Raw genomic sequence first — 26,645 nt, forward strand, 5'->3', positions numbered from 1 at the left:
CATCGAAAAGTCATGAGAACACGAGGCACTTCTTTATTATTTGCAACTATTGCATACATTGAAGGACACTCAGCCTGCTAGCCTCTGCCCACTAAATCTCTACAGTGCTCCCAATGAGCATGGCACCCAAAAGCGTATCTACAAATTTCTAAAATTCCCTCACCAGCAAGAACCATTGATTCAATCATCCCACAAAGATGAAATGGGTTTCCACTATGTCCGATGTATTAGATTAACAGACAAGCAGAGGAGGAAAAGTTATGAAAACAACTAAAGACAGCAGAATAAGACATGCATAGTAAATCAAAGTACTTACGATGCACAGTGGGTACCTGGGTGGGATGGAATGTTACAAGCTTTATAAAATCTAGGTCCTGAAGGGCAAAGAGAGATCAGGGTTTTAGATCTAAATGGTTTTCAGTGATTATGACTTCTCAGTAGGAATGCAATATCCTTAACGACAGACGCAGTGCTTTAAAAATCTGTGTGTCCCCTCAATATCCACAGCAAACATAGACTTATGAAAAGAGGACTGACTTTGGTCAGAACAAGAAGAGTTCAAGCCCAGCCCCACCACTGAGCAAACTTAGAAAAGTTGATTACCTGGATCTTACCTTCTCTATTTCCCTTTTCCAGTTGGCAGACAGAGGTAATATATGTAGCAAAATAAATGTTATTTTTGATAGTTAATTTTCATAGCAAGGTTAAAAAAAAATCAAGGGAATTGATGGTACCACCCCCGCATTAGTTGGTCTGGGAGCCCTAAGTTTTTGGAGGTGCTCAAATAACAGGACTAATTAGATTCGTTCTTTCACTCTCTCCCTCTCTTTTTCTACCTTCCTCTTTCCTTCTCCCTCTCCTTCTTCTTCTAGATAAAATTACAAAGATTCATTCAAACGTCAGAGGGAACTAAAGGAGAAAACACAGAAACAAAGACAGAATAAGGTGCTGCATCATGTCAGTGACAAGGCATAAATCACCAGAGCTTTTGTGGGACTGCCTGGGATACATCCTGAAGATGGCCCAGGCCACTCCACCTGACCTCATGTCCACCTACCTGCATGGAGGCTAATCTCTCATCACTCAAGGTCATCTGAATATAGCCTATCTGAAATCAATAGGAGTTGCAGATGGATGCGTTCATTGAGGCAGAACTTTAGAACATGAGATATGGAAAGTCTCATTTTCTATAATGAACTCAGCCAACTCAAAGCCATTGTCATGATTCTAACTTTTCCAAACTTCAATTTTTATAAGGTCAAAATGCTCTTTTTAAATGTCTACATTTTAACTATCTAATAAATACAACTGGGATGTCTTTATCTAAAGGAATTCTAATACAAATTCTTAAACCATTACTCCATCTTTTCTCCATTCTCAGTCCTTCCTTGTGTATATTCTTTCATCATGTCCTCCAGAGGTAAAAAATGATTGGCAGGAGTAACTTGAAGGTAAATTCATTCCTGTCTTTATGATGGCCTCTATGGACTGAAAGCCTACCTCTACTTAGGGACACACTTCCACAATTGGGACACTCCTTTGGGCATTGTAGTTAATTTGATGAAAGTGAATGATATGCTTTTTGTTTTTAATTCATGTTCATATATTCTTGATCCCTTTGGGGGTAAAGATCAAAAAACAGAATGAGCTCAGCCCCTCATTAGAACTCTTCTGAGGATTATTAGATTGATGCAAAAGTAATCATGGTTCTTGCCATTACTTTTAATGGCAACGTGATTACTTAATACATGTTATGCTCAACCAGAGTCTGGGGAAATTGTAGAAACACCAAAAAGACACAAAGATTGTTGTATTTTCGGGGAAGAGAGGCACTGAAGTAATCAATACCTGTTCACCTTTAAGGAATGGTCTCTTAAAATAATACACATATGACTCTGGGCCTAAGAAAGTCCACCAAAATAGTTCCATTACGTCAACAGTATAAACTCTATTTCTCAAACATTCAAAGCCTTTGATCCCCCTAAGCCAAAGATCAAAGGCAGGTGAAATGGGCAAAACTATTATAACTCAAATTCCCAAGAAGTGTCTTACTTTCACTTATTTTTATTTGGTTTAACAATGTAAGGATACACAGATATAAACAATACTATTATGTTTGACTTTCACAAAATACCAGCAATATATTAAGTCCCTGATATCTTAAAATCAAATGTGATTCCTGTCCAGTAGAATCATTGTGTCAGTTTAAGGACAAATATAACTCAACAGGAAGAAGACAAGACTATGGAGTAAAAGGTGACGGTAGAAATTAATGAGTTGGATTTACTTGCCATCAATCTGCATATATCTAAAACAGGATCCACACCTCTGAGCCAATTGTCCCAAACATGTAAGAAGGAAATTCAATCTGTGAGCACACCCCGCTTTAGACAAGCTAGGTAACAAGGCTCTTCTTAGTTTAAGACAAAAAATAGAAACAAGACTCATTTTATGTTCTGTCATTGGTAATTCTGAGATTGCACAGCCTGTCTCTCCAGAAGGTTGGGATTTTTTAAGCAAATATCCTATTTTGTGATTTTGACAGGAGAGCACTTTCTGATCATTAAAGAAGCGAGGGAAAAGAATTCGCATTTTAAGATGCTGGAGTTAAACTAAGATCATTCTGAGAGAGGTTCTGAAGCCAAAACACTTAACAATATTTTCCAGCTTGCAACAACCTATAAAAAGCACATGTGCAGCAATAAAACAGAACAAGCAGCCATGAAAGGAACATAAAGAGAGACAGACAGACAGTCATCCAACTCTCACAGAGAGCCCTACCACATAATATTTTGAGTGTTCGCTGGCATAGCATATCAGGCTCCTCTCCCATTGGAAGTCATGCTTATCAAAGGCACTGCGGTGGCACCCTTTCGAATCTCCACTGTGATGAAAACCAATAGTGGCTTCCACAGTAGTTGATTAAATTAAAGGGGATGCAAGGTCCTTTAAATATCCATCATCTCCAAGGACTTTCTGGAACATCGTGGAAAAAAGATGTCCACAATGGGGCCGTGAATTTTCCAAGGGATTATACTGGCCTCATGGCCCAAAACACTGGGAAAGGCATGCACTCTGGGGTCTCGAGGTCTGGATGTGGAATTTGACTCCAGCATTAACTGGTTATGTAAGCTCTTTACTCTCTCTAAGCCTCCTGGTCTTTATCTGTAAAATGGAACTTCTGTAATGTCCTGGCAGTGACGTCGAGGCTATTAAAAAGACTAAGAATGGCATACACTAAATGCTCTGTGGGTAATCCAGGATGTGCTCAATGCATGGTAGTTTTTCTTATTACATATTTTAACTCCCCCTTTTTTCATATGTTCCCTGTGTTCTAAGCTTAGGGAGACTCTATGCTGTAAAAATTAAGTCAGAATGCAAAGACAAGGGCATGTATACACAGAAGATGCTTTCAAGCTCTCTTCTGCAAATATCTTTTCTCCTTTAAGGTAGAAAGCTCTTGAGAACAGACCTTCTGAAAAGTGGCCACATCTTCCCCTCTGAATTGCCAGAGGTCACAAATGATCATACCAATAGCCAAGTATTCCACACTGCAAAAAGAACAGGGCCCACCCCTGCAAATGGCATGTGGACCAGGAGACACCTGAGTTATGTGAAATCATCGCCTATTAGAGTTGAAAAGATTTTGGGGATGACCTGATTTCACCCCTTTATAGTACAAGTTTCCTTCCTAATGTAGACTCCACCTTCATTCTTAAAAGATTTAGATATATAGTAAAACGCTGTCCTATAAATAACATAGTTGATAGAACAGAAATTCAGAGAGGTTAAATGACTGCAAAGTAGATATAACATCAAGAACATGTTTACGTGTGGGAATGGAGTCATTGTGCTGTAGGCTTAGAGAAGTTCAATATGCAGAGCTCAGGTTCAGGTCTAGGAGATAAGGCTGACCAGAGTCAGAAGTGAATGAAGGAAGGGTGAGGAGCAGGTATAACTTCAGTAGCTGCTATGGAAATTGTTCTTACTTGCTTTTGAGGTAGAGAATTCTTGAGCCTTTACAATTACTTAGTGCTGATAGACCCTCACTCCAGGGGCAGGAGAATTTATTCTTTCTAGTGAGCTGCAGAATCAAGACACGTACAGATAACAAAAGAGATATCAGTAGGTCCTACAGTTCAATGACATGAATCTCTTTACAGTCATTCTCCATTATGTTTGTTCCCTTTTGATTCCACATTGGTCAGCTTTTCCACCCAAGTATGTGTGTTGCTAGTTATTGAGTCTACAGAATTTGGCTACCTTCCTACTAATCTCAGTACATGTACAAAACCTTAAATTTATTTTTAGCCAAGTCTGTGAGTAATTTTCAAGACTTTATCCTTTTCTAGGAACTTTTGAAAACATGGGCTTTAACAAAGACAATTCGTCCTTTGAGGGCCAACTAACAGAGTCATATTCACAGTGGCTTCTTCTAATCATTTCCATCCGAGCAGCTTTCATGTGCTTCGACTGTGGCAAGAAATAATAAAACAAGGTATTAGGGTATGAAGTAAGTCATCTTTGATGTTTCCAGCCTGAACTTTCTGTACCTAGTCCTTTTTCTGCCCCTTCTCCAAACACATTTCAAGGTGCAGTTACTTAGCACTCTGCTTACAAGGCCCTCAAGAAAAAAGTCATCAATTATTTATCCCTTTTTTTTTGAACTTCAAACCCTCTCTTTCCAAAGGTTGAATCTATATATCACCAGTTTTGATCTAGAAAATGACAACTGCATTATAGTTCAATCTAATAGTAATGGCATCTTGTACTTTATTAGTAACTGTGAAATAAAAATAATTACCTTGTATTTTGAGTGGAAAAGAGGCTTAGATATGATATATCTCAACCACTCTTCCATTTAATATGCTCCACATTTTCCTTAAAATCAGTAGTAGCCAAGACCAGGTGCGGTGGCTCACAGCACTTTGGGAGGCTGAGGTGGGCAGATCACGAGGTCAAGAGATTGAGACTATTCTGGCCAACATGGTGAATCCACGTATCTACTAAAAATACAAAAGTTAGCTGGGTGTGGTGGTGCGTGCCCGTAGTCCCAGCTACTCAGGAGGCTGAGGCAGGAGAATCACTTGAACCCAGAAGGTGGAGGTTGTAGTGAGCCAAGATCATACCACTGCACTCTGGTCTGGTGACAGAGAGAGAGATCATCTCAAAAAAATAAATCAGTGAAAGATAAATGGAAATAAAAATAAAAATAAAAATAAATCAGTAGCCAAAGAAGCCTAAAGCCCAGAGTTGCTTTTGGGAACCTAGAGGTTTCAGACTGCCTTAGAGTCTCAATCTGCTCAATTTGATCATTCAGCATGGGAATCCTACTCATATCTCAATTTCTTGGCTACATCTACAAAATATGCTTCTGATCTCAGGAAAGAAACCTGTTAAAATGTGCTATCAGGCCAGTTGAGCAATGGAATTAGAGGCTCATAGGTGAAATTTTAATGACTTTATCAATCATTTAGGCCTCCTCATTTGCTAGCTAAAAGTAACCTCATTACATCATTTGCATATTGGGTGAACATGATTTGAAACAGCACTTGTGTCAGCAAGATATTTTGAGTGCTGGTACTATGTCCATTTCTCCGGATAGTCAATAAGCTGCTTTGGCCGCTTCAACTTTCAGTTTGAACTTCAGAAGCATGGGAGAAGGGTTTTAGGCAATTCCAGAGACATTAGGGTCATAGGATCAAGCCAGAAATTCAAAACACAGAAGGAAAGAGCCATCAGCAAATCAAGTCACTGTTTATCAGGAATGATAGAGCACTACGATTGCAATCAACATCCCAAAAGTGAAAATCCGTCATCTGTTTGCCTATCTGTCAGTCTGTCTGTCCATCCAAACATCCATCCCCTTGTTCTACGTAGGTAGAACAAGCTCCCTGCTTTCAGTGAGCTAAGGGTGTAGTAGAAGGAATGAGTGAGGCACAAAGAGCACATTATAGAAAGATTAAGGTGGTATCCCAATGATACCACGCTAATGTTTGGGGGAAGTCCTTAAAGTGAAGCAAAATGCAAAACAATCACCAGGAAGAGTTACAAAGAGCTCCTGTTGCTCTATGAGCCAGAGAGAACTTGGAGAACATGCTGTGGATGCCTGTTGTTAAATCAATATGCCTTTTCACCTCCAGATGCTAAACCAAGTAAGTTGTTATTAACAGGTGGAAAAGCTCGCTGGCTACCACAGTTTGTCTTTAAACAGGCAGAACTTTCTAAAAATTGCACAATATAGATGTTTCAATATGGAAGTCATATCAGTCTTGGAGAATTCTAACTTTGACTATTTTTATTTTATAGTACCTTATACAGAAAATTTAAGGGAAGATCTGGGATAAGAAATAGCTAGTACAGAAACAAAAGGTGTCAAGAACACTAAAAAAGCTTAATGTGATAGGAATTGGTAGCAAAGGTCTATGGGAAGTTGAGAACAATTACAGATATCATTTGTACACAGGAAATAAGTGTAAGATTCAAAGGAGATCTCACAACCAAAATAGATTTTAACTCTAGTATTATCATTAATGATTTTTATGGTATCATCTCCTAATTCGCTGCTTCCATTATTTATCACATGGCCAATTTCTTTAGGTATTGACCACAGATGTTTACCCCATATGCTCATTATGTTTTGTGTTTGCATTTTATGAAATAGAGCAAAATACCAAAGCAGCCTTGAACGGGCTGAATTCTAAAATTTGCCACTTATCTAGTTTCAAATCATATCTCTTTCCACAGAACTAAAAGTAGAATTCAAGACCAAAAGAAACCGGCAGCCAACGAAATGAGAAATTGCCCGGGATACCAACCATCCTGTTTTCTCAGGTCCCTTCATCCAATCAACCAAGAGAAAAGAGAGCAAATCCAGCAGGACTTACTTGCTGGTGATGGGGTGCTGCACCCACTCGGAGGCGGATGTCCATGAAGGCCATGGAGGGGAGGCAGGGAAAGTCCTCCGATGACAGGTGGAAAAAGTAATGGGTAGGGTGTGGCTGGATAGTGAGTCATGTGTCCATTCACTGCTGGGACCGGACATGCGTGGCCGCTAGTGGTCATGTTTCGGGCCTCACAGAAAGAAAGGTGCTCTGGAGCAGGAATACATCACTCCAGGTCTTGCACGAAAGTGAGGGAAGTAAATGCACTGCAGGAGTTGAGGCTGAGCTGTGTTCTGGGCCAAAGTCAAGATGGTTCAATTGATGACCTTGTTTCTTCCCAGCACGGTTTTTCCACCTCTCATTTTGTTACACTGATTACAGGAAGGATGCTTTCTTCGTTCAGCTTCTCAGTTCAAGACCGGGGAGACACTAGCACCTTCAAATTTCAGAGCTGTCAATTCTGTAAGAAAAAAATGAAAAACATAGGTATATATCACAAAGAAAAAATCTCTCCCTCTTTATCAAGTTATTATACAAAACATTTCCAATACTAATCCAGGTCTCCTAATTCCTTGTCTTCCTACAGTTACTACTTCCCCCTTTTCTCACATTCTAACATAGACTACAACTTTTACACAATTTAAAAATAACTGACCATCTGATATTAAATAGCAAAACCCTCCACTCCTATGTTATTTCGCTGTATCACTCTGCTAAATTTTTCTCCATGGCAGTTAAACAACTTGATATATTACATGTGGGAGTGTTTGTTTTTGTCTGTCTCCCCCATTAGCATGCACTCACCAGGAGGGCAGACTGTTTTTGTTAACAGTTATGCTTTAAGCTCCTAGAAGAGTACCTGACAAAGGAGAGACCCTGAGTATGTATTAGTTGAATGAATGAAATTTTTTTTCTTGCTTTTTTAGGGAAACTATTTAATGCTATTCTAACTGATATGCTTTCAAATTTTACTTCTTTTATATGAATAACTTTGGATTTTATTGTGGCTATTTGGAGTCATATAGCCAAGATAAATAAAATTATAGGAGAAACTATAACCTAATGAGAGAGTAAAACATTATGTATTACTTCTTTATTATCAACATCTTTCACAGTTGTCCATCCATCCATCCATCCATCCATCCATCCATCCATCCATTTGTTGACCCATTTGTCTGTCTATCCAATCACCTACTCACCAATCAAATCTCACTATTATGTGCCAGGCGCTAATGTAGGAACTGGAGATATATATAGTGCTAAAGAACACTAATGTGATTTCTGCCCTCACTGAGTTGCTAGTTTTAACAACTCTTGATTAAGGTCATATTGTGAAAGAAGCATAAACTGCCCCATGATTCATGAAGGACAATCCAGAGATGCTCAACACCTAGGATCCCTTGAGACTGGGAATAGAAGCAGCTTAAATTCTAGAGTAGGCTGGATGTAAACTTCACAGCCTCACCTTAGCCCTGATAACCAATATTAATTAGAAGCTCCCAAACTCTGCCCACTGAATGGCAACCTCTGAATGTATTCACGTGGCACGAAAAAAAAAAAAAAAGATTCATGTGGCACAAAACAAGAGTACTTCAAGGCCAGAATAGAGTAGTTGTTAAGAGCATGATTGTAGAGCCAGTCTGTCCAGCTCAAATAATTGTGCCTCTCAGGCAATTATTTGTCCTTTCAATACGTAATTTTTTCCCTATAAAATAAGAATAATAGAATTTACTTCAGAATGGTATTGTGAGGATTAAATGAGGTAATACAACAGAACAACAGTGCCTGGTATATAGTAAACAAGAGGTAAATGGTAAACAGTAAAAGTTTCTATTAACGTTAACATATTTGTTATGTCAAAATAATATGCTTCTCACAACAAGCTTGCTGGAATAGACAAGAGGTTTTGGGGTTAGGGCAGGGAGACTATATTATAGTAATCCCAGCAAAAGAATATTAGGACTAAAGCTTATATCCTTGAAGGAAGGAAGAAAACAAGGGATCTGGGTAAGGCTGAGAACAATCACTCATTAAGCCTTCTTGACTTCAGTTTGTGAAGTGAGTCAGTTTGTTTCTTATAAACCCCACAATGTTCTAGTCAAATATAATTTTCACTGACTATTTACCACATGTGAGGCACCTCACTATAAGCTCTAACCCTTTTAAGGCAGATATTTTTTTATTTTCCAGATGAGAAGAGTAAGTCTCAGGGAGTTTCAATGAATTTCCCCCAATGTCACAGAGTAAGCCCTCGGTAAGCCAGAATTTGAATCACCTTCTCTGCTCTTGCCCCTCTGCCAACCTAAGCTTATGTATTTTGAACGCCAATGTTATGCTGGTTGTACTCTACAGTGGAAAAACTCAGTGAGCAGTTGTGATGTTTGCTTCTGTCCTCACTTAGATGACATCTGCCCCAGGGCCTTGAATCCCTGGCCTATTAATATTAAAAATGAACAGCGTCAACAGTGAGACCATATGGTCCCAGGCCCCCTAGTACTCTGCTGAACTTACAAAGGAGATGACATTGCCGGTTGGCTTATACAACACACTAACTCTAAAAATCCCCCCCAAAATATCAATGCCTTTTTCAAACTTTCAAACTACAACTTGTTTCTCTGATGAAAAGAAAGTAAACAGCCTCTGAATCCTTTTTATCTCAGAGGTGCTTTTGATGCTTTTTCTTCTTAAAAACATACATTATCCAATATATTCAATAGCTTTATTTTGTAGTTTGTAGCAAATTAATTAGAAAATAAACAATACCATTTAGTATTTGCTGAGTTTCCACTCAATTTGATTTTTAAATCACACACAAAGCACAGCATTGTTATAAATGGTCTTTCTATCTCCATTTGACAAACTACCTCATTAACTGGTGGAGCTGACAGTTCAGCAAACCCACCCCCGCAGGGCACAATTCTGATTTTTAAAGCTGTTTGTTTGTTTTTTTAACCAACCAGGGACTGGTTGGGAAAAAACCATTATTCCACCCTCAATAATCCCTCATTTCTCTTTGCTTTCAAACACTGCAGATTGTCAGCATCTTGCCTGTCTGGTGGAGAGGTCTGGTATCATGTCTGGGATTTTTTTTTGTTTTCTTTTTTAACTACTTATACTGATAATAGGCAAAAAAAAAAAAAAAAAAATCAATGTGTCAAGAAAATCCCGACATTAGGTTGGTGGAAAATTGTCTGAGCAGTCACTGGGTCTATGTTCACATATGTGACTGATTAAGGCTATTCCTGGAAGCAGAGAATTTCCTTTGTTTCAGGCTTTTAGAAAAAAAGATTAGCAGCGCTCTTTTTTCTTTAAGCTTGATTTGAGTTTGGGCTCATCTGGGGTTCTTTCCTTCACCACCTCAGGCAAAGCAAACAGGAGCTGGTAGGAAGAGAGGAAGGAAGTAGGGACTGGGTTAGGAGGTCTTGGATTTACCAGACAAGAGATTCTATGGGTATCAGTTTAAGATTCTGTAAAAGGGGTCAAGTGAAGAGAAGTAGGCTTTATGTCACGTTTCTCAAACTGCATTTTCTAGAAAATAAGTGAAAAAAAAAAGATTAAAATAATTGTTTGCATAGTTGATACTGTTATGCAATAATCAGCCTTTGATAAACAAGATGCCAGACAGGAGGAAGCATGATTGGTTTACTCACTGACCACCTGAATCATACATGCACATTTAGTGGTGGGGCCTTGGTAATCTCTGCAAATCTTAATATTTATGCCTGTGTCTATGATATCTTATTAACCAAATAATTTATTTTTCTATTTTTCTCCACACATATGTATATAATTTTTCTCTAGTTTATTATTTTGGTTCTATGAAAACATTTTTAAAGTAACATTTGAGTGACTTTCTGTTACATTTCATTCACCAGAGGTCGTTTTTGCATTAAGTTTAGCTCAAATTTGCATGTAAGTTTCCAACCTTATACTTCTCAACAATTCAAATTTATTTGATAAACATAATACTTACAACATGATTTTTAAAAGTCAAATAGTTTCTTTAGATCAGTGATTCTCAAAGCGGGTCCCTCAGCTGGCAACATGAGCATCACCAGCAAACTGGTTAAAAATGCAAATTCTCCAGGCCCCACCTGAGAGACCTATGGAATCAGAAACTCTGGAAAAAGCCATCCCTCACCTACGTTCTAACAAGCCCTCCAAGAGGACTCCGATGCAGCTAACATTTGAGAGCCACAGCTCTAGACATGAGGTTGGCAAACTTCTTCTGTAAAGAGCCAGAAAGTGAGTATTTGAGACTGCGGTTCATACAGTCTCTGTCACACTCCTCGACTCTTCTGTTGTAGCAACTGATTTCACACAAAAACAGCCACAGAGAATCCATACATGATTTGGTGTGGCTGTATTCCAATAAAGCATTATTTATAAAAACAGGCAGCCTCATGAATTTGACCCATGGCCCATGCTTTGCTGACCCCTGCTTGAGACTGATAAAGAATAACAGCTCTCTATCCTTTCCATTCTTGAGTTCCCCTCAGAAGCAAGTACTTCAATTTCTTTCTTTTTTTTTTTTTTGAAACAAGGTGTCGCTCTGTCACCCAGGCCTGAGTGCAGCAGCACAATCACAGTTCACTGCAGCCTCAACCACCTGAGCACAAGCAGTCTTTCCACCTCAGTCTCCAGAGTAGCTAGAACTATAGGTGTGTGTCACCACGCCCAGCTAATTTTTGTATTTTCTGTAGAGACGTGGTTTTGCTATGTTGCCCAGGCTGGTCTCGAACTCCTGGACTCAAGTGATCTTCCTGCCTCAGCATCCCAAAGTGCTGGGATTACAGGTATGAGTCACCGTGCCAAGTCAAAATTTTTTTTATCTCTTGGTTCCTACTATAAATATAACTCTCTTAAACTATTGCTCACACACAGAAACCTCTTTCTCCTCTTACTTCCAACATAATTTTATCACAATTTTAAAAATAAAAATCATTTACATTATATTTACATTATGACCAGATAAATATTGTTACAGTTGAGTTACGTGATATACTGCATTTATAGTTTTCTTATAAAATTGTTTTTTTTTTCCTGGAGCTAACAGCTTTATTTACATAATTTGATTAGTCTTCTTTGTATCTGTGAATAATTCTTTTCTAAATCTCTAACAATTTTGTCTGACATGTCATGTGATAGATGAATTCCACAATTGGAGACATTCCTCCTGCTCCAGGGCTGATTGGCTTCTTTCCCAGTCCCCATGCACTGATGTCAGACTAGGACTTTCTATTATTGCTTCTCTCTTTTTTCGGAATCCCCATTTCCTGAAACTCATGTCTTTCTTTTCTGGCTTTCTTCAGTTGGGTAGCTTTTTTCCTAAGAGTTTTCTGAAGGATGTTATGTGGGAGGTAAATTTTTTGAGACTCTGCATGAATTACCGTATTTTTATGTTGCACTTCACATATGTTTAACAGTTTGGCTAGGTATAAAATTGTGGATTAGAAGTCATTTTTTTTTAAACAGAATTTTCAGTATGTTGTGCCATTTCCCCAAGCTTTTTACATTGCTTTGAAAAAGTCCAGTATTATTCAGATTTCTGATCCTGTGTGTGAAATTCTTCCATTTCTTGTACTCTTTAATCCCAAGGATCCCTTTCTTTGCTTTATTGTGTTATGCACTTGGTAAATGTATTCAATCTGCTGACTCAAGTCCTGTTAGGAAACATTTTATTTTACGCTTCCTTTGCTAATATCTTCCTTAACTTCTGTTTTGCTGTCTCCATTTGGAAATCTTATTTAGATGGTAGACATTCAGAATTGATTCTCTATATTTTCTATTTCCACTTCATCCATTTGTTCTCCTTTCTGGAAGATACCCTCACCTTTAACTTCCAATTACTCTATTGATTTTTACATTTGTGGTAACACATTTTTAACATCTAAGAGTTTTTCTTGTCTTTTCTTATTTATACATTGTTCTTTGTCATGACTGCCATGTATTTTCTGATTTTTTTTAGGATATTAAGAACAGTTCTAGGTGGGGCGTGGTTTCTCAAGCCTGTAAAACCAGCACTTTGAGAGGCTGAGGCAGGTGGATCACTTGAGATCACGAGTTTGAGAATAGCCTGGCCAATCTGGTGAAACCCTGTCTCTACTAAAAATACAAAAAATTAGCCAGGCATGGTGGCACCTGCCTATAATCCCAGCTAGTTGGGAGGCTGAGGCAGGAGAATCAATTGCTTGAACCTGGGGGGTGGAGGTTGCAGTGAGTCAAAATTGTGCCACTGCATTCCAGCCTGGGCAACAGAGCAACACTCCATCTCAAAAAAGAAAAAGAAAAAGAAAAGAGAAATGTTCTTTTCAGTGTTTTATTCTGCTTACTATATTATTGACTCTTTCTCTTCACTTTTTTTGTTTTATTTCCATTAACATTAGATGTATTTCTCATTTGTATTGTCTGCCAAATTCTCTAGTCTGTCCATTCATATTCAAAAGAGGAAGTTTATTGCAAATTGTTCTCATGGCTGAACCTTGTCAAATGAGTGAATTTCATAAAAAGTTATATAACTGTTACATTTATTTCATTGTGGGACTCCCCAAATGTCAGATTTATGGGCTTTTTATTTGGGACTCTTGGATAACTCCATTGAGCAATCCTGTAAGCATCTGCCCAGGGTAGGGTGGAAAGAAAAAACCTTATGAAAGACTCTAGTATTTGAATGGAGGAATGAGGCTGTGGCTACTGGTAGACTTACTATGAAATAAGTAAGTGGCCTTTCACGTCTGTCTTCAGTTTTCAGTCAACCATTACCACCTTATGGTATATTCATGCTTGGTATCTAGAACTCAGTAACCCCTCCGCTTTAGTTTCTTCAAAGAGTAGATTTACCTTTCTTACCAGGGATGGGTGACTATAATCAAGATAAAATTGGTAGAGGAGTGAATTTATCTTCTGCTTACTTGGAACAACAACCAATTTTCCTTTCAATCATCACTTCCTTGTTTCAGGATAGCTGGTGCCTCTGCTCTCTGGGACTGGCCAAGATTCCACAGCTAGTATCTCCTTGCATCCCCTTTTCATCTTCTTCTTTAGACACAGCAATCTGCTTTCAGTACTTTGTTCATTTATTTGACACTGCACATTTGCTCTCCATCTTCCAAAAAAGTTGGTGCCATCTCTTGTCAGTGATTAGCATCACTCATGTTCTTGTTACCTTTGATGATTTATACTTTTTACATCTCTTGTCATTTTAGTGAAGATTTGAGAACAGGAAAAAGTGCATGTCTTTTAATAATTATATTTCACTGGATGTTCATTAAGTTTAAAAACAAGAGCTCTGTGGTCAAATAAGTTTGGGAAACCTACACTGGATGATTCCTTAACCTTTTCAGCTCTAAATGTCTTCTCTGAAGAGGGAGTTAAATAATAATTTAACCATGAGGAAACGTTTCACTCAAGACCACAGCTGAGACAAGATTAAATCAATAGCTAAATTGGTATTCCCTTGTGGCAAGAGAAAGGCAGTAACAGCACCAATCTGAAATTGAACAATAAAAAAGTGAGATTTGACCTGCCATTATGGACATGCCATGGGGCTGTGTCAAATGCTTCTACAAATATAAATAAAATAAAGATGGGATTTGGCTTGCCTTAGACACACATCTGCAAATATAGCGGATAATGTGAAATGCCACTTAACACATTGATGACTTGATATGTGCTTTCTTGAAGACTCTACCTTGGAGACAGGACTGTTATTGGAGTTGGCCTTGAGACACAGGAGCTAAACACTTTGACATGGTGAGAAGCGTTAGTTTTACATCGTGCTGCCTTCAAGAGTGATCCAAGCAACAAAACAGACAAGATTTTTGGAGAAAATGTATCCATTTCCTCTGGCTGCAATTTACTCACACCATGGCTGATGTGGCTAACATAAAAAACAGAAATAAGTGAAAAAGAGATTTTTAAAATGTCTTGTGACACAGTACAACAAATTCTTTTGTACTTCTCTGGCTGATTTAGAACTTGGTGTGGGAAATCTTTGCTTTGACAGGCACTACATATATATTGCCATTTTTTTCCCAATGTATTTTAGCTCAAACCTCCCTATTTAAGAGATTGGTTCCAGGTAATGCCACTTAAAATGTCTCAAATGCATTCAGCCAAATACCTGTTTTCAGCAAAAATGCCAGACTCAGCACAAATCCTGTCAGTTGCTTTTGCTGCTGTTCTTGATAGAAAAGAAACATGGATGTAAAGAAGTCAGTTTTGCATGCCTGGTGGTTTTGCAACCTCTCGTATATTCAGCATCCTCATCATAAATATTGCTGATAAAATTACTCTCAACTTAAAGAGAAGCCACAATGGAAAAACTTGAATTTGGCCAAAAAAGAGGCACTTCTTATTTCCTTTTAATTTGGGAATAAAGGAGAAAGAAGAGAGTAATTTAGAGGAAATAACGCAGTCAAAGGAGTCTTAGACCACCAAGTGAGGAAGGATGAAATCTAAATAGCTTCCTCTGCATCAGGAGGGGTCATTTGATACAGTAAAATCTTTTTTAAGAAGCTTATAAAGAATGTCCTTGTATTTGTTTTTAGGCCATTTAAAAAAATACGTAAGATTCCGTCTGCTAAAGAAACAAAGTTCAAATATGACTTTCAGAAAAAACAATAGGCAGAAATGCACATATGTTAACAATATATAAAACACTAAGATTTTACTTCTATAAACTATGAGAGCAGTAATGTAAATAGGGGTTTTTAGGGAGTCATTCAACCCAAAGTTGTTACATCTGCTAGCATTGCACACACATGCTGAAGTCAGGCTTCACCTAAGGTCTTTTCAGGTAGATTTCCAAACATAAGGTGTAGATGTATTGGACTAAAGGTCTGCTGGTACCATTGCTTGTTTTTGAGAAAAGCAGTGGTAGACAACTCCTTGTACAATAGTTTCCATACTACATATTATGGAATCCTCCCAAGCCTAGGATTTGGTTCTCAAGGAAAATTCAGTTATCTACAAGATCTAAAGGCTGGCAGAAGCCTGTGAGACAGCGTAGAAGTAGTAGTGTGCCCAGTGGGACTCTTCACATTGGATGTTGACCCATCTGTCCTATCAGAGCCTTGCTGCTGATTGGTTCTGAATGCCTAAGACACCAAGAAAGACACACAGAGAAGACGGGCATAGAGATGGAAATGTATACAGAGAAGCAAGGTGGCAGAAGCCATGAGATTAGAGAAACCACGTGTAAACAAGAGACATGAGAGAGAACAGAGAAGCAAGGTACTGATAAAAACAGACAAAATGAGTCACAATAGCTACAACTGTGCTTCTGAGTGAGGCTTTAGTGAACAGCATTCTAGACATTGTGAGGCCGGTGTCTTTAACCATTGAAACTGGTTTGTATTTTTTCTTTCTTCTTCCTTAAAACAAACTCCAAAATTATCTCTCTAGGCCTTAGATCTCAGAAGGACCATACTAACCCAGTACTTAACTGCCCCTTTTAAGAGAGTAAGGTGCACAATCTTCAGTTGACTGTGATTACAGACCATGACTGAAGGTTGACCTTCACATTGAGATTAAGCCTGATAGGTTGAGTGGGATTAGGAAGCATTCATTCATGAATGACACAGTGCTGGAAAGAACAAGACAGGGACACAGCTGAGATTCCTGGACTGTTGTAGTTTATAATTTATGATAGAGAGTTAAAAACAGTCACAGCATACTTGCTATAGTCAAACTCAGTATGTATGCATATCCACTTTTATTTGAAAATAAGTTTATGGAACATTTATTCATTTTATAAAAGAAAAATTCATGTAATTAAAACCATAACAGGGTCCCCAAAGTAGCAGATTTAAAAAAGTATTTAATATTTAAATATTACAACATATCTATAATTTTGAGGGGTATATCTATTCTAGAAAAGGAGGTCTAGCCATAAATATATTTTTAACAATTTCATTCATTTGAATTTAAAAGTCAAGACAACAAAAAAGCAAGAATTTTCAAGGTCCATTTGAGTTATTTGTGGTCCAATAAATGAGATAGCCACATAGTTCCACAGGTCAGGACTGTCCGAGTTGCCACAGAATGTCAGGTCACTGAACACATGGGTTGCCCATGCTTCCTCAGCACTAACGCTGGCCTTCCCACCTGTATGAAGCAGGTTCGGCACACCTTAGGAGCTTCCTATAATGGCAATCAGGATCTCTAATAGTCTTGCTGCTCAATATCCATTGGGCCATGGGTGATATCTGGACCCACTCTCATCAATTTCTTAGGTGAGATCCTTGACCATCCTCCAACACTCACCCCTACTACCTTCCGGCTGAGGTCAAAGATATAATACCTAGTTCTTTCCAGCTACCTTCTCCCCAGTGGCCAGACTGTATCTTCATGCTTCTAGGATCTGCATTTTTATGTCAAGCCAGGCAGCCAGTCTGGGACTGTCACCACACAACCCTGACCTACCACCTCTGTCTGCACTCATTGTAGCTTGGTCTATTCTTCATCTACCATACTCAGCCCCTTGGAGAGGAATCAGTACCCATTTTGGATACTGTGTGACACACAGTTAGTTCCTTTGAGAACAAGGCCTATGGCCAGGGAAGTTCCCATACTCAGGTCTTCTCCTATTCCATGCTCTTTTCATTCCCCACCACCTTTACCTCCTGAGGTCAAAAGAAACATCACAACTGAATTTAGTAAAATTGAGTAATTGGTGTTCCAGAAAATGGATTAGAGGTATGCCTGTGACTTTCGTCTCCCCAGTCTCTAGTGGCTTGGTGGGGCCTGAGAGTGAAAGAATGGGGCCCTTGACTCAATGAGTCCATCCCTTAGCAGACTCTTTACTGACCACCAAGGGCCATGCGCATATTAATTTCTGTGTTCCTTGATGTGGAAAAATGTCAGAAAGCACATTAGAATTATGATATTTTCATAAGGAAGGCAAGACCAAATACTTTTTTTTTTTTTGAGATAGGGTCTTATTCTGCTCAGGCTGGTGTGCAGTGGCATGATCTTGGCTCACTGTAGCCTCACCCTCCCAGGCTCAAGCAATCTTCCTGCCTCAGCCTCCTGAGCAGCTGGAACTACAGGGAAATTGCCACCATGCCCAGCTGATGTTTTATTTTTTTACAGAGACAGGGTTTCCCTATGTTGCCCAGGCTGGTCTCAAACTCCTGGATTCAAGCAATCTGTTCACCTCAGCCGCCCAAAGTGCTGGGATTACAGGCGTGAGCCACCACACCACAAATAACTTTTCTTCAGGTGTGGAAGAAATGTCTAGTGTCTGTATTTTATTTAAACCAAATTTGATTGGACTCTAAATCCTTATCCTGACACATAATAGGAAATTCAGCTTACTGTTACGGTTTTCTCCCTCTCTCAAGGTTTTGCAACAGAGAGATATGCAGACATTGAAATGCTTTAACATTGCTGGTGAGAATGTCAAATGTTTCAGCCACTTTAGAGAACAGTTTGGCAGGTCCTCAAAAAGTTAAACACGGAACTACCACATAACCCAGTAATTTCACTTCTGGGTGTATACAGTCAAGGGAATTGAAAACATGTCCACATAAAACCTTGTACACAAATGTTTATAGCAGCATTATTCACAATATCCATACAGTGAAAACAATCCAAGTGTCCATTAATTGATGAATAAACAAAATATGGTCCATGTGTACAAAATTATATTGATTGACCATAAAAAGGGAATGAAGTAGTGATTGTGGATGAACCTTGAAAACATGATGCTACAGGAAAGAACCCAGACATAAAAGGCCACATATTATATGATTCCGTTTATATGAAATTCTAAAGTAGGCAAATCTTGAGACAGAAAATAGATGAGTAGTTGTCAGGTGCTAGGGGGAGGAAAGAATAGAGGGTGACTGCTGGTGTGTGTGGAGTTCCTTTTTAGAGTGGTCTAAATATTCTGGAATTAGATTGTGATGATGGTGAACTAATTTGTGACTATATGAAGAACTACTGAATTGTGCATCTTAAAATGGTGAGTGTTGTTATTATTTGAATTATATCTTGATAATTTAAAAAGAATAGCTGGGTGTGTGGTTTGTGCCTGTAATCCTAGCATTTTGAGAGGCCAAGCCAGGAGGATTACTTGAGACCAGGAGTTTGAAGCCAGCTTGGGCAACATAGCAAGACCCTGTTTCTACAAAAATAAAAATAAAAAATGTAGCCAGGCATGGGGGTGCTTGCCTATAGTCTTAGCTACTTGGGAGGTTGATGGGGGAGGACTGATTGACCCCAGGAGGTTGAGGCTGACTGAGCTATGATCACACCACTGCACTTCAGCCTAAGTGACGGAGGGAGACCCTTGTCTCTAAAAAATAAAAATAAAAAAATAGGTACATACATACATACACACACACACACATACACACACACAAACCAACCCACACACCCATCCCTGGGGTTGGGTTCTCAGGCCTCAGTGCACACAGGTTCTGCTGATATATGCCAAAAGTGTGAGGCCAGATTGTCCTGTGTGTCTGTCTGTCTTGGTCTCTGTACCCTGGGCACAGAGTCTAGCCTTCCTATGGGTACCATACAGCCTCTTTCCCTGGAAGGTTCTCATATCCACGGGGCTCTGCCAGGGTTAGATCTTGGTCCTCACCATGCATACATTCCATGGGCCCCTTCCCGTATTCATCTTCAGGGAATATCTAGAAGATATTTTGTTATGAACTTGCATCTGTTATTTAAAATATATTCAACATTTTGGAAAAAATAAGTGAATAAGATACACACACAAAACTAGCTCTGCAAAGAGATATGCACAAGAATATGTACTAAGAAAAGTGGGAAGGAAAAATGGTGGAAGAGAATGATGAGTGTTTTACATTTATGAGCCAGTGGAGACCATGATGAAAGTATGGAGAAGCAGAAGTATCATTAATTTATAATCCTACATTAACATTAAAAGCACATGGAGCTAGGCCTCTGTGAAACAGAGTTAGCAACAGTAGACAGCAGAATGGCCCCCACAGTGTCCATGTTCTAATTCCCAGAACCGGGGAACATTACCTCATATGGCAAAAGCACTTCGTAATGTAATTAAAGTTAAGAATCTTGCCATCAGCCAGGCGTGGTAGCTCACACCTGTAATCCCAGCACTTTGGGAGACTGAGGCAGGAAATCACTTGAGGTCAGGAGTTTGAGACCAACCTGGCCAACACAGCGAAACCCCGTCTCTATTCAAAATACAATAACAACAATAATAATAATAATAAAATGGGCGCGGTGGCAGGTGCCTGTAATCCCAGCTACTCGGGAGGCTGAGGCAGGAGAATCACTTGAACCCAGGAAGCAGAGGTTGCAGTGAGCTGAGATTGGGCCACTGCACTCCAGCCTGGGTGATGGAGCAAGACTCTTTCTCCAACAAAAAGGAAAAAAAAAAAAAAAAGGAGATGATACTGGATTATCTGGTAGCCCAGTGTAATTACAGGGATTCTTACAAGAAGGAGGCAAAGGAAGATTTGATTATAGAAGAGGAGATGGTGATGTGATGGAAGCAGAATTTGGGGTGATATGCTTTGAAGGTGAGGAATGGGCCAAAGACCAAGGACTATGGGGCAACCACTAGAAGCTGAAAAGGGCAAGGAAACAAGTTCTCCCTGCAGATCCTTCTGAAAGAACGAACCCTGGCAGCACCTTGACTTTAGCTCAGGTAAGCTGATTTTGGACCTCTGACCTCCAAAGCTATAAGATAATACATTTCTATTTTAAGCTTGTAGCAATTTGTTATCACAACAATAAAAAACTAATACATCAACCCATGCTGAACCTCAAAGGACATAATCAAGAGCATGAGCCACAAATACTGACAAATTATTTCTGCTGGATTCAGTAGCCAGGATTTTTGTTGTTGTTGTTTTTCACACATAGGGGAAAATCCAAAGTGTGGTGTTGGGTAGTGAGAGCAACTTGAAGATGCTCACTGCTGGCTACGAAAAATCCCGGCAATGCTGCGGCAGAGACAAAGCCACATGATGTCAGTTCTATAAAAGGCGTGGGTTCTAGAAGCAGCCAGGGGTCAAAGTCATGTCAAGAGGAAAGGTAAGAGTGTGGTAATTTTATTGGGAAAGTGCAGCCATTCCTGAAAAAGTATTTAAAATGTGCATTTGGCTACTTTGCTTTCTCTACTTTGCCATGTGGAAATTATGTAAGGTCATTTATTTATCGGTAGCCTTGGAGCTGTCCTGAAAATTGCCGGAGCCTAGAGATAATATATGATAGAGCTATTTCATCTGAAATAGATATGATGGAGACAGTTAAACAGGTACAGGAAAGAATGACAGGGTTCTTGTACCAATGTGTGAGTTTAGAGAGAGAAGCTGAAACAAAAAAAATCAAATCTCCGTGTTTTGTTTTTTAAACTTTTTGTACTCAAGAATTTCCTTTACTGTCTTAATTAGCCTGTGGTTTTCAAGATACTTGGGAGAAGAAAGAATGAGTAGTATCCTCTTCCCCCAAAATAAAGATGTGTCTGAATTATCTCCCTTTTTCTCTTTGTGGGTGTTGGGGGTGTCAGTACCTAGAAGAAAAATTAAAGCTTATCCTCATTTGAATACTGGAATTTGGCCTCCTCACATTAGGAAATGACATTTTAATTAATTCCAATGCTTTCTTCTCCCTAATTCTGGCAGCTTGGCTATGTGGCCTCAACTCCCATTCTGAGACCTGCCCCCTTTTTTTGTTGTCAGAAAACCCTCTAAAAGATGACTGAGAGATCAAAGAGGATACAAATGTTTTGCTTCATTCATCTGAATGAAGCCATGTGTGCAATATGGGTAAAAGGTATACGATCACGTAAGAAGTCAACCAGAATATATTTCCAAGTCGCACTTTTCCTTCCAGACAGTCATAGTATGTGACTTACAACTTATTCAGATGACACTATTACTCAAGACACTTTTGGGCTAGGCGGGGTGGCTCACGTGGGTAATCCCAGCATTTTGGGAGGCTGAGGCAGGTGGATCACCTGAGGTCAGGAGTTCGAGACCAGCCTGACCAACATGGAGAAACCCCGTCCCTACTAAAAATACAAAATTAGCTAGGTGTGGTGGTGCATGCTTGTAATCCCAGCTACTCATGAGGCTGAGGCAGGAGAATTGCTTGAACCCGGGAGGTGGAGGCTGCGGTGAGCTGAGATTGCACCATTGCACTCTAGCATGGGCAACAGAAGCAAAACTCCATCTCAAAACAAACAAACAAAACAACAACAACAACAACAACAACAAAGACACTTTGGAACACTTTTCTTGGGAGAAATCATCACTAGAGGAAATGTGGCAGAGACATTGCTATATTCTCAACAAATACCATTTTCTTTTCTTTTCACTTACACAGCCAAAGAGTATTTCCCAACTTCTTCTGCAACTAGCTGGGGGCATAAAACTGAGTTCTGGCCTGTAGAACATGGGTGATGTGATGTCTTCCACTTCCAGGCCTAGTCCCCCAAATCTCCTACAGAATTTCTCAGGCTCTCTCTTCTCTCTATTGCTGACTGAATGCAGAAGGTTCAATACAGAACTCCGAGGACCTAGAAGATATCAGAGCCTCTACTGGGAAGCAGCTTGGGTCCCTGAAGAGTTGTATGGAGTAGAGCCTTCCTACCAGCCTGCACTGGATGATGACATTAGTGAGAAATAAATCTTTATTATATTTAGTTGCTGAAATTTGCAGATCTATGTTATAACTGGACAAATAAAGTCATTAATTATATAAAGATAATAATTTCATGACTTTATATTTGTACTTCAATTTTTGATTCCAAATCTTCTCTGCCCCTACTGACTACACTTTCTTCTGAAATTATTTTTTAAAGCAAATATATCTTAAGGATGAAGACTTACCACCTCCCCCCCAAAACTAATACTTTTAATTGCTACAAAGGCAATTAAAAAACAAGAAGAATTCAAAGGACAATCTGATAATTAGTAGCACCACTGATATAGGTCTACGGCTTCTTCAAGGATCATCTTGAAAGCAAACAGCACTCGTTTGAATTTATGGGAGACTTTATAAGCAATTGTAGCAAAGAATGTAAGCCATGGAACTATTGAAAAATAATACTTTTCAATGATTAATATTTAAACAATTACAGCATTCTAATAATTGGAGCATGATTTGGTTTTCTATATGGTATAAGGTGATGGTGTGATCTCTCAAGTGAAATTATGGTAGCCAGTCCCCAGGATAAAGACAGGGGAAGGAAAGTTTGTAAGGAAACAGAGCAGTATTATCTTGATAGGCTGGCTGGTAATACATGAGCAGTAATGTTTCTTAGCTGCTTATGTGTTTGGGTAGGAAATTATGTTTAAAGTAGTTTAACTTCATTGGTGCAAATATTACATTATGGGGAAAATTGCTATTTATACATGTGCATTCTTTCGAAGTCAAGATAACCACACTTTGGAAAAGTTATGAATTCAAAATGTGTCAAATTACAGACACTCTGGATAAACAATAGTCTGCTGCATCAGTTCTGGTGTGTTTGATTACAGTTGGTCAGCACATTGCTTTGTGAATTCACACCTTGCAAATAAAGAGGAGAGTCTTATTCAAGGAAACAAACCATAGTAATCAAGTTTCTGTTAGAGGCAAAGAGTAAAATCTCAACTTGAATCTCAGCTTTCTGATTTTAAAATGAGAAAATAATAGGACTTAGCACACAAATTTGTGACGAACATCAAAAGAGTTAATATAGATACTTAGGGCTGGGCATGGTGGCTTTCGCCTGCAATCCCAGCACTTTGGGAGGCCAAGGTAGGCAGATTGCTTGAGGCCAGGAATTTGAGACCAGCCTGGTCAACGTGGTGAAACCTCATCTCTACTAAAAATACAAAAATTAGCTGGGTGTTGGTGGTGCACGCCTGCAGTCTGGTCTCTGGAGGCTGAGGCTGGAGAATCACCTGGGAGGCTGAGGTTGCAGTGAGCTAAGATTATGCTACTGCACTCCAGCCTGGGTGACAGAATGAGACACTGTCTCAAAAAAAAAAAAAAAAAAAAAAAAAGAAGAAAATAAATATATATATACACACACACTCACACATACACACACACACTTAGAACTGTGCCCGGCACTAAGGAAGCACTAATTATTGTTAATGCTGTTAACATTGTTAATTTTGTTAATATTGTTGACTCCATGAAAATACCTGGTAAGTTTTAGCATGTTTAAGCCAGTTCACATTCACACATAGCTGGAAACAGAACGAAACACTTTTTTCCCATATTGGTTTTGAAGAGATACCTTATTGTTTCCTATATTATTTTTCTATTCATTTGTTTATCTCAGATATATGTTTATATGCATACACATACATCCTTTTTTAGAAGTCAAACTTGACTTAAAAATTAATTTAGGAAATTTATTAAGAAAATGATAAATGTATGAACGTGGTCATTATTTCCACTGACTGAGGTTTTACAAGTGCCTGCTACGATCGCTAGCCTGACCTAGCTCCAATATTTCAGCTGTCCAGTTAGCCAGAAGTTTAACTGAAAGGCCTGCCACATTCCTAACTATTGTGTCACTGGAGCAATCTGCTAGAGACAGCACCTCTTTCAGCCTTGTTCTAGTTAAGACTCAGCCTGCTTCTCTATTGCTTAAACTCTTTCAGGAGGGAAAAAAAAATCTGCCTAAAAATTCCTCTGGGCCAAAATACAGCCTTGGGCATCTTATGCCAAGAAGGACTCAAAAATACTGGCTGAGGCATTTTTTGAACGTGTTGTAGGAACGAGAGCATCTCCATTTAGACTCTGTGCACATTTTTTAAATAACTATTTTGTTCTGTCTCTGTGGACAAGCACTTTAAAAATTAGGATTAAAAATTAAGTGTAAAGTCTAAATGCCTTTTTTTTTTTTTTTTTTTTTGCAGTTGGGGGTAGAGTTTGTGTGATTAGAGTCAGTTAAAATGAAGGGAAATTAATAGCAAGAAAGCATTCACTAGTGATGTGAATGAATGGCCACATTTCCATGACATTTTACTGCATCCACTCAAACAGATGGGATTCCAGGGCTTACTGGCCTCTGTTGAGATGAATGAGATTCCACAACTATTAGCACATTGGCATAGAAATGGGCTGAATTCAGTTGCAGAGGCATTCTTACAGAAACAAAGAAGATCACAAAGCTACCTTGTCCCCAGTGTCCATCAACACAGACCCATTCGTTATCAAATCCCATTCATTCCCGCTAAAGCTACATTCAATATCAGATGACATTCTTCAGGCACCACAAGGAAATTCTGAGGATTTGATCATCTATTAACTACTATTGATGCTGATGTGGCTGGTTTGGCTACAGAAGACCAAACAGCACTCTCACAAATGGTGATACAAGTAAAAAATTGCCAGGCAAAAAAATCAAACACACAGAGAAAAAGCAGACTCACCAATAAGCAAATGAACTAAGGCCTCCTGTGTTGGCAAAGGTCACCCAATACATTGAAATTCAATGAAGGGGGTTTTAAGTTAAGGAAAACAGGCGAGCACCAGGGAACCTATCATGTAAAAAGGCTGGGAACCAATGCCCCCTTTCCTATAGAAAGGAGCCAGCATGGGGTATGCTTTGCAGATGGGCTGGGGTAGCAGACAGGCTGCAGAGCACATCTGGCACACAGGTGTATGGCCTTGTATTCCTAAGCCAGCCATCAACAGTCATGTGGAAAGAGTCCTATTGCTGTTTTGGGTGGAAATCAAGAGGAATTGTAGCTAAGAGATCATAAAGCTTTTCAAAAAAAAGTGTGTGGGTCCCAGCCAAAACATTCTTCCTCCAGATTATATTTTTAATCCACCTACTTAATTAACTAGCTCCTCAGTGGATCAAATGATATTAGTGAGTTAGAGTAATATTGCCACTGGAGCAGCCATTTAATTCTAGCAACTCTAAAGCAAATTATTTCATAAATGGATAGTTTATTCAATTCTGTTCAGTTCCAATTCAATTCTGAGCCCCTTCTATGACCAAAGCACTGAGATAGACCAGTGAGGGAACAGAGTAAGGGAGGAACAATCCCTGCCCACAATCTAACAGGGGAATAGTGAGTGCTACAAAATAATAGCAATATAATGCAAATAAAGTATACGTGTGCTGGGGTTGGAGGGGGAAAGAGAATTAGTCCTAAACGGGAGGGTGATCACTTTCATGGCAGGAAAGCAGAAAAGACATGATAGAACAGAGAGCATGGAAGAAAAACTTTAAAAAAATACAAAAAAAAAAAAAAAAAAAAAGAATTGAGCAGACAAGACAGATACATTGGGGAAGCAGTATTTCATTTTAGATAGAATATAATGCATATGGGAAAAGAATAGTGATGAAATCTAAATTAGAGAATTGCAATGAGAATAAATAACAGAATCAGATGTGAGAATGATATAATGTTAACAAGTGATTGAATGAATTGGGCAAGTTTCATGAATAATTGCTATGTGTTAGGTTCCACATTGGATGTTGGGATACAAAAGTAAAAGGCATGCTCATGTCACCCCCTGCTTCCTCCCAAGTAGCTCACAGCCTACTGGGGAAAAGACAAGCCTTTAGGGTTGTCTCCATGCTCAGATGTAGGTAGGTGCCGGTATTATGAAAGCACACAGGATGCACAACCAGCCAATAAAGGACTGGTTGGGGAAAGGTGACAACTGAACTGGGAAAGAGCCTTCTGCCCAAAATATAGAAAATGCAAACTCTGAGCTGAGGAGTATTAAGAGATTGGAATAGAAAGGAAGGATCTGGATGTAAGACCCTACACACGTAGTTTGGGCGACTGGACTTTT

The 26,645-nt window shown here is 39.0% G+C and overlaps 1 protein-coding gene and 1 long non-coding RNA gene across 4 annotated transcripts in view; both read right to left on the minus strand.

Moving 5' to 3' along the window:
• The window catches only part of LOC105488933 (retinoic acid receptor beta), a 770,293-nt gene that overhangs the window by 415,243 nt on the left and 328,405 nt on the right, over positions 1 to 26,645 (minus strand). For all 3 annotated transcript variants that reach the window (XM_024795091.2, XM_071090810.1, XM_011753451.3), the window contains one exon: positions 6,888 to 7,344. In XM_024795091.2, coding sequence (XP_024650859.1) covers positions 6,888 to 7,065 — 178 coding nt within the window. In that variant the 5' untranslated portion in view covers positions 7,066 to 7,344. The remainder of the gene's footprint in view (positions 1 to 6,887; positions 7,345 to 26,645) is intronic.
• LOC139361855 (uncharacterized) lies at positions 3,337 to 6,881 on the minus strand. Its single transcript, XR_011619625.1, has 2 exons — positions 4,805 to 6,881; positions 3,337 to 4,473 (listed from the first exon to the last, which is right to left on the minus strand). It is a non-coding gene; the product is annotated as an uncharacterized lncRNA (long non-coding RNA).

The sequence above is a fragment of the Macaca nemestrina genome, chromosome 2, assembly GCF_043159975.1.
Source record: "Macaca nemestrina isolate mMacNem1 chromosome 2, mMacNem.hap1, whole genome shotgun sequence".
Taxonomy (NCBI): domain Eukaryota; kingdom Metazoa; phylum Chordata; class Mammalia; order Primates; family Cercopithecidae; genus Macaca; species Macaca nemestrina.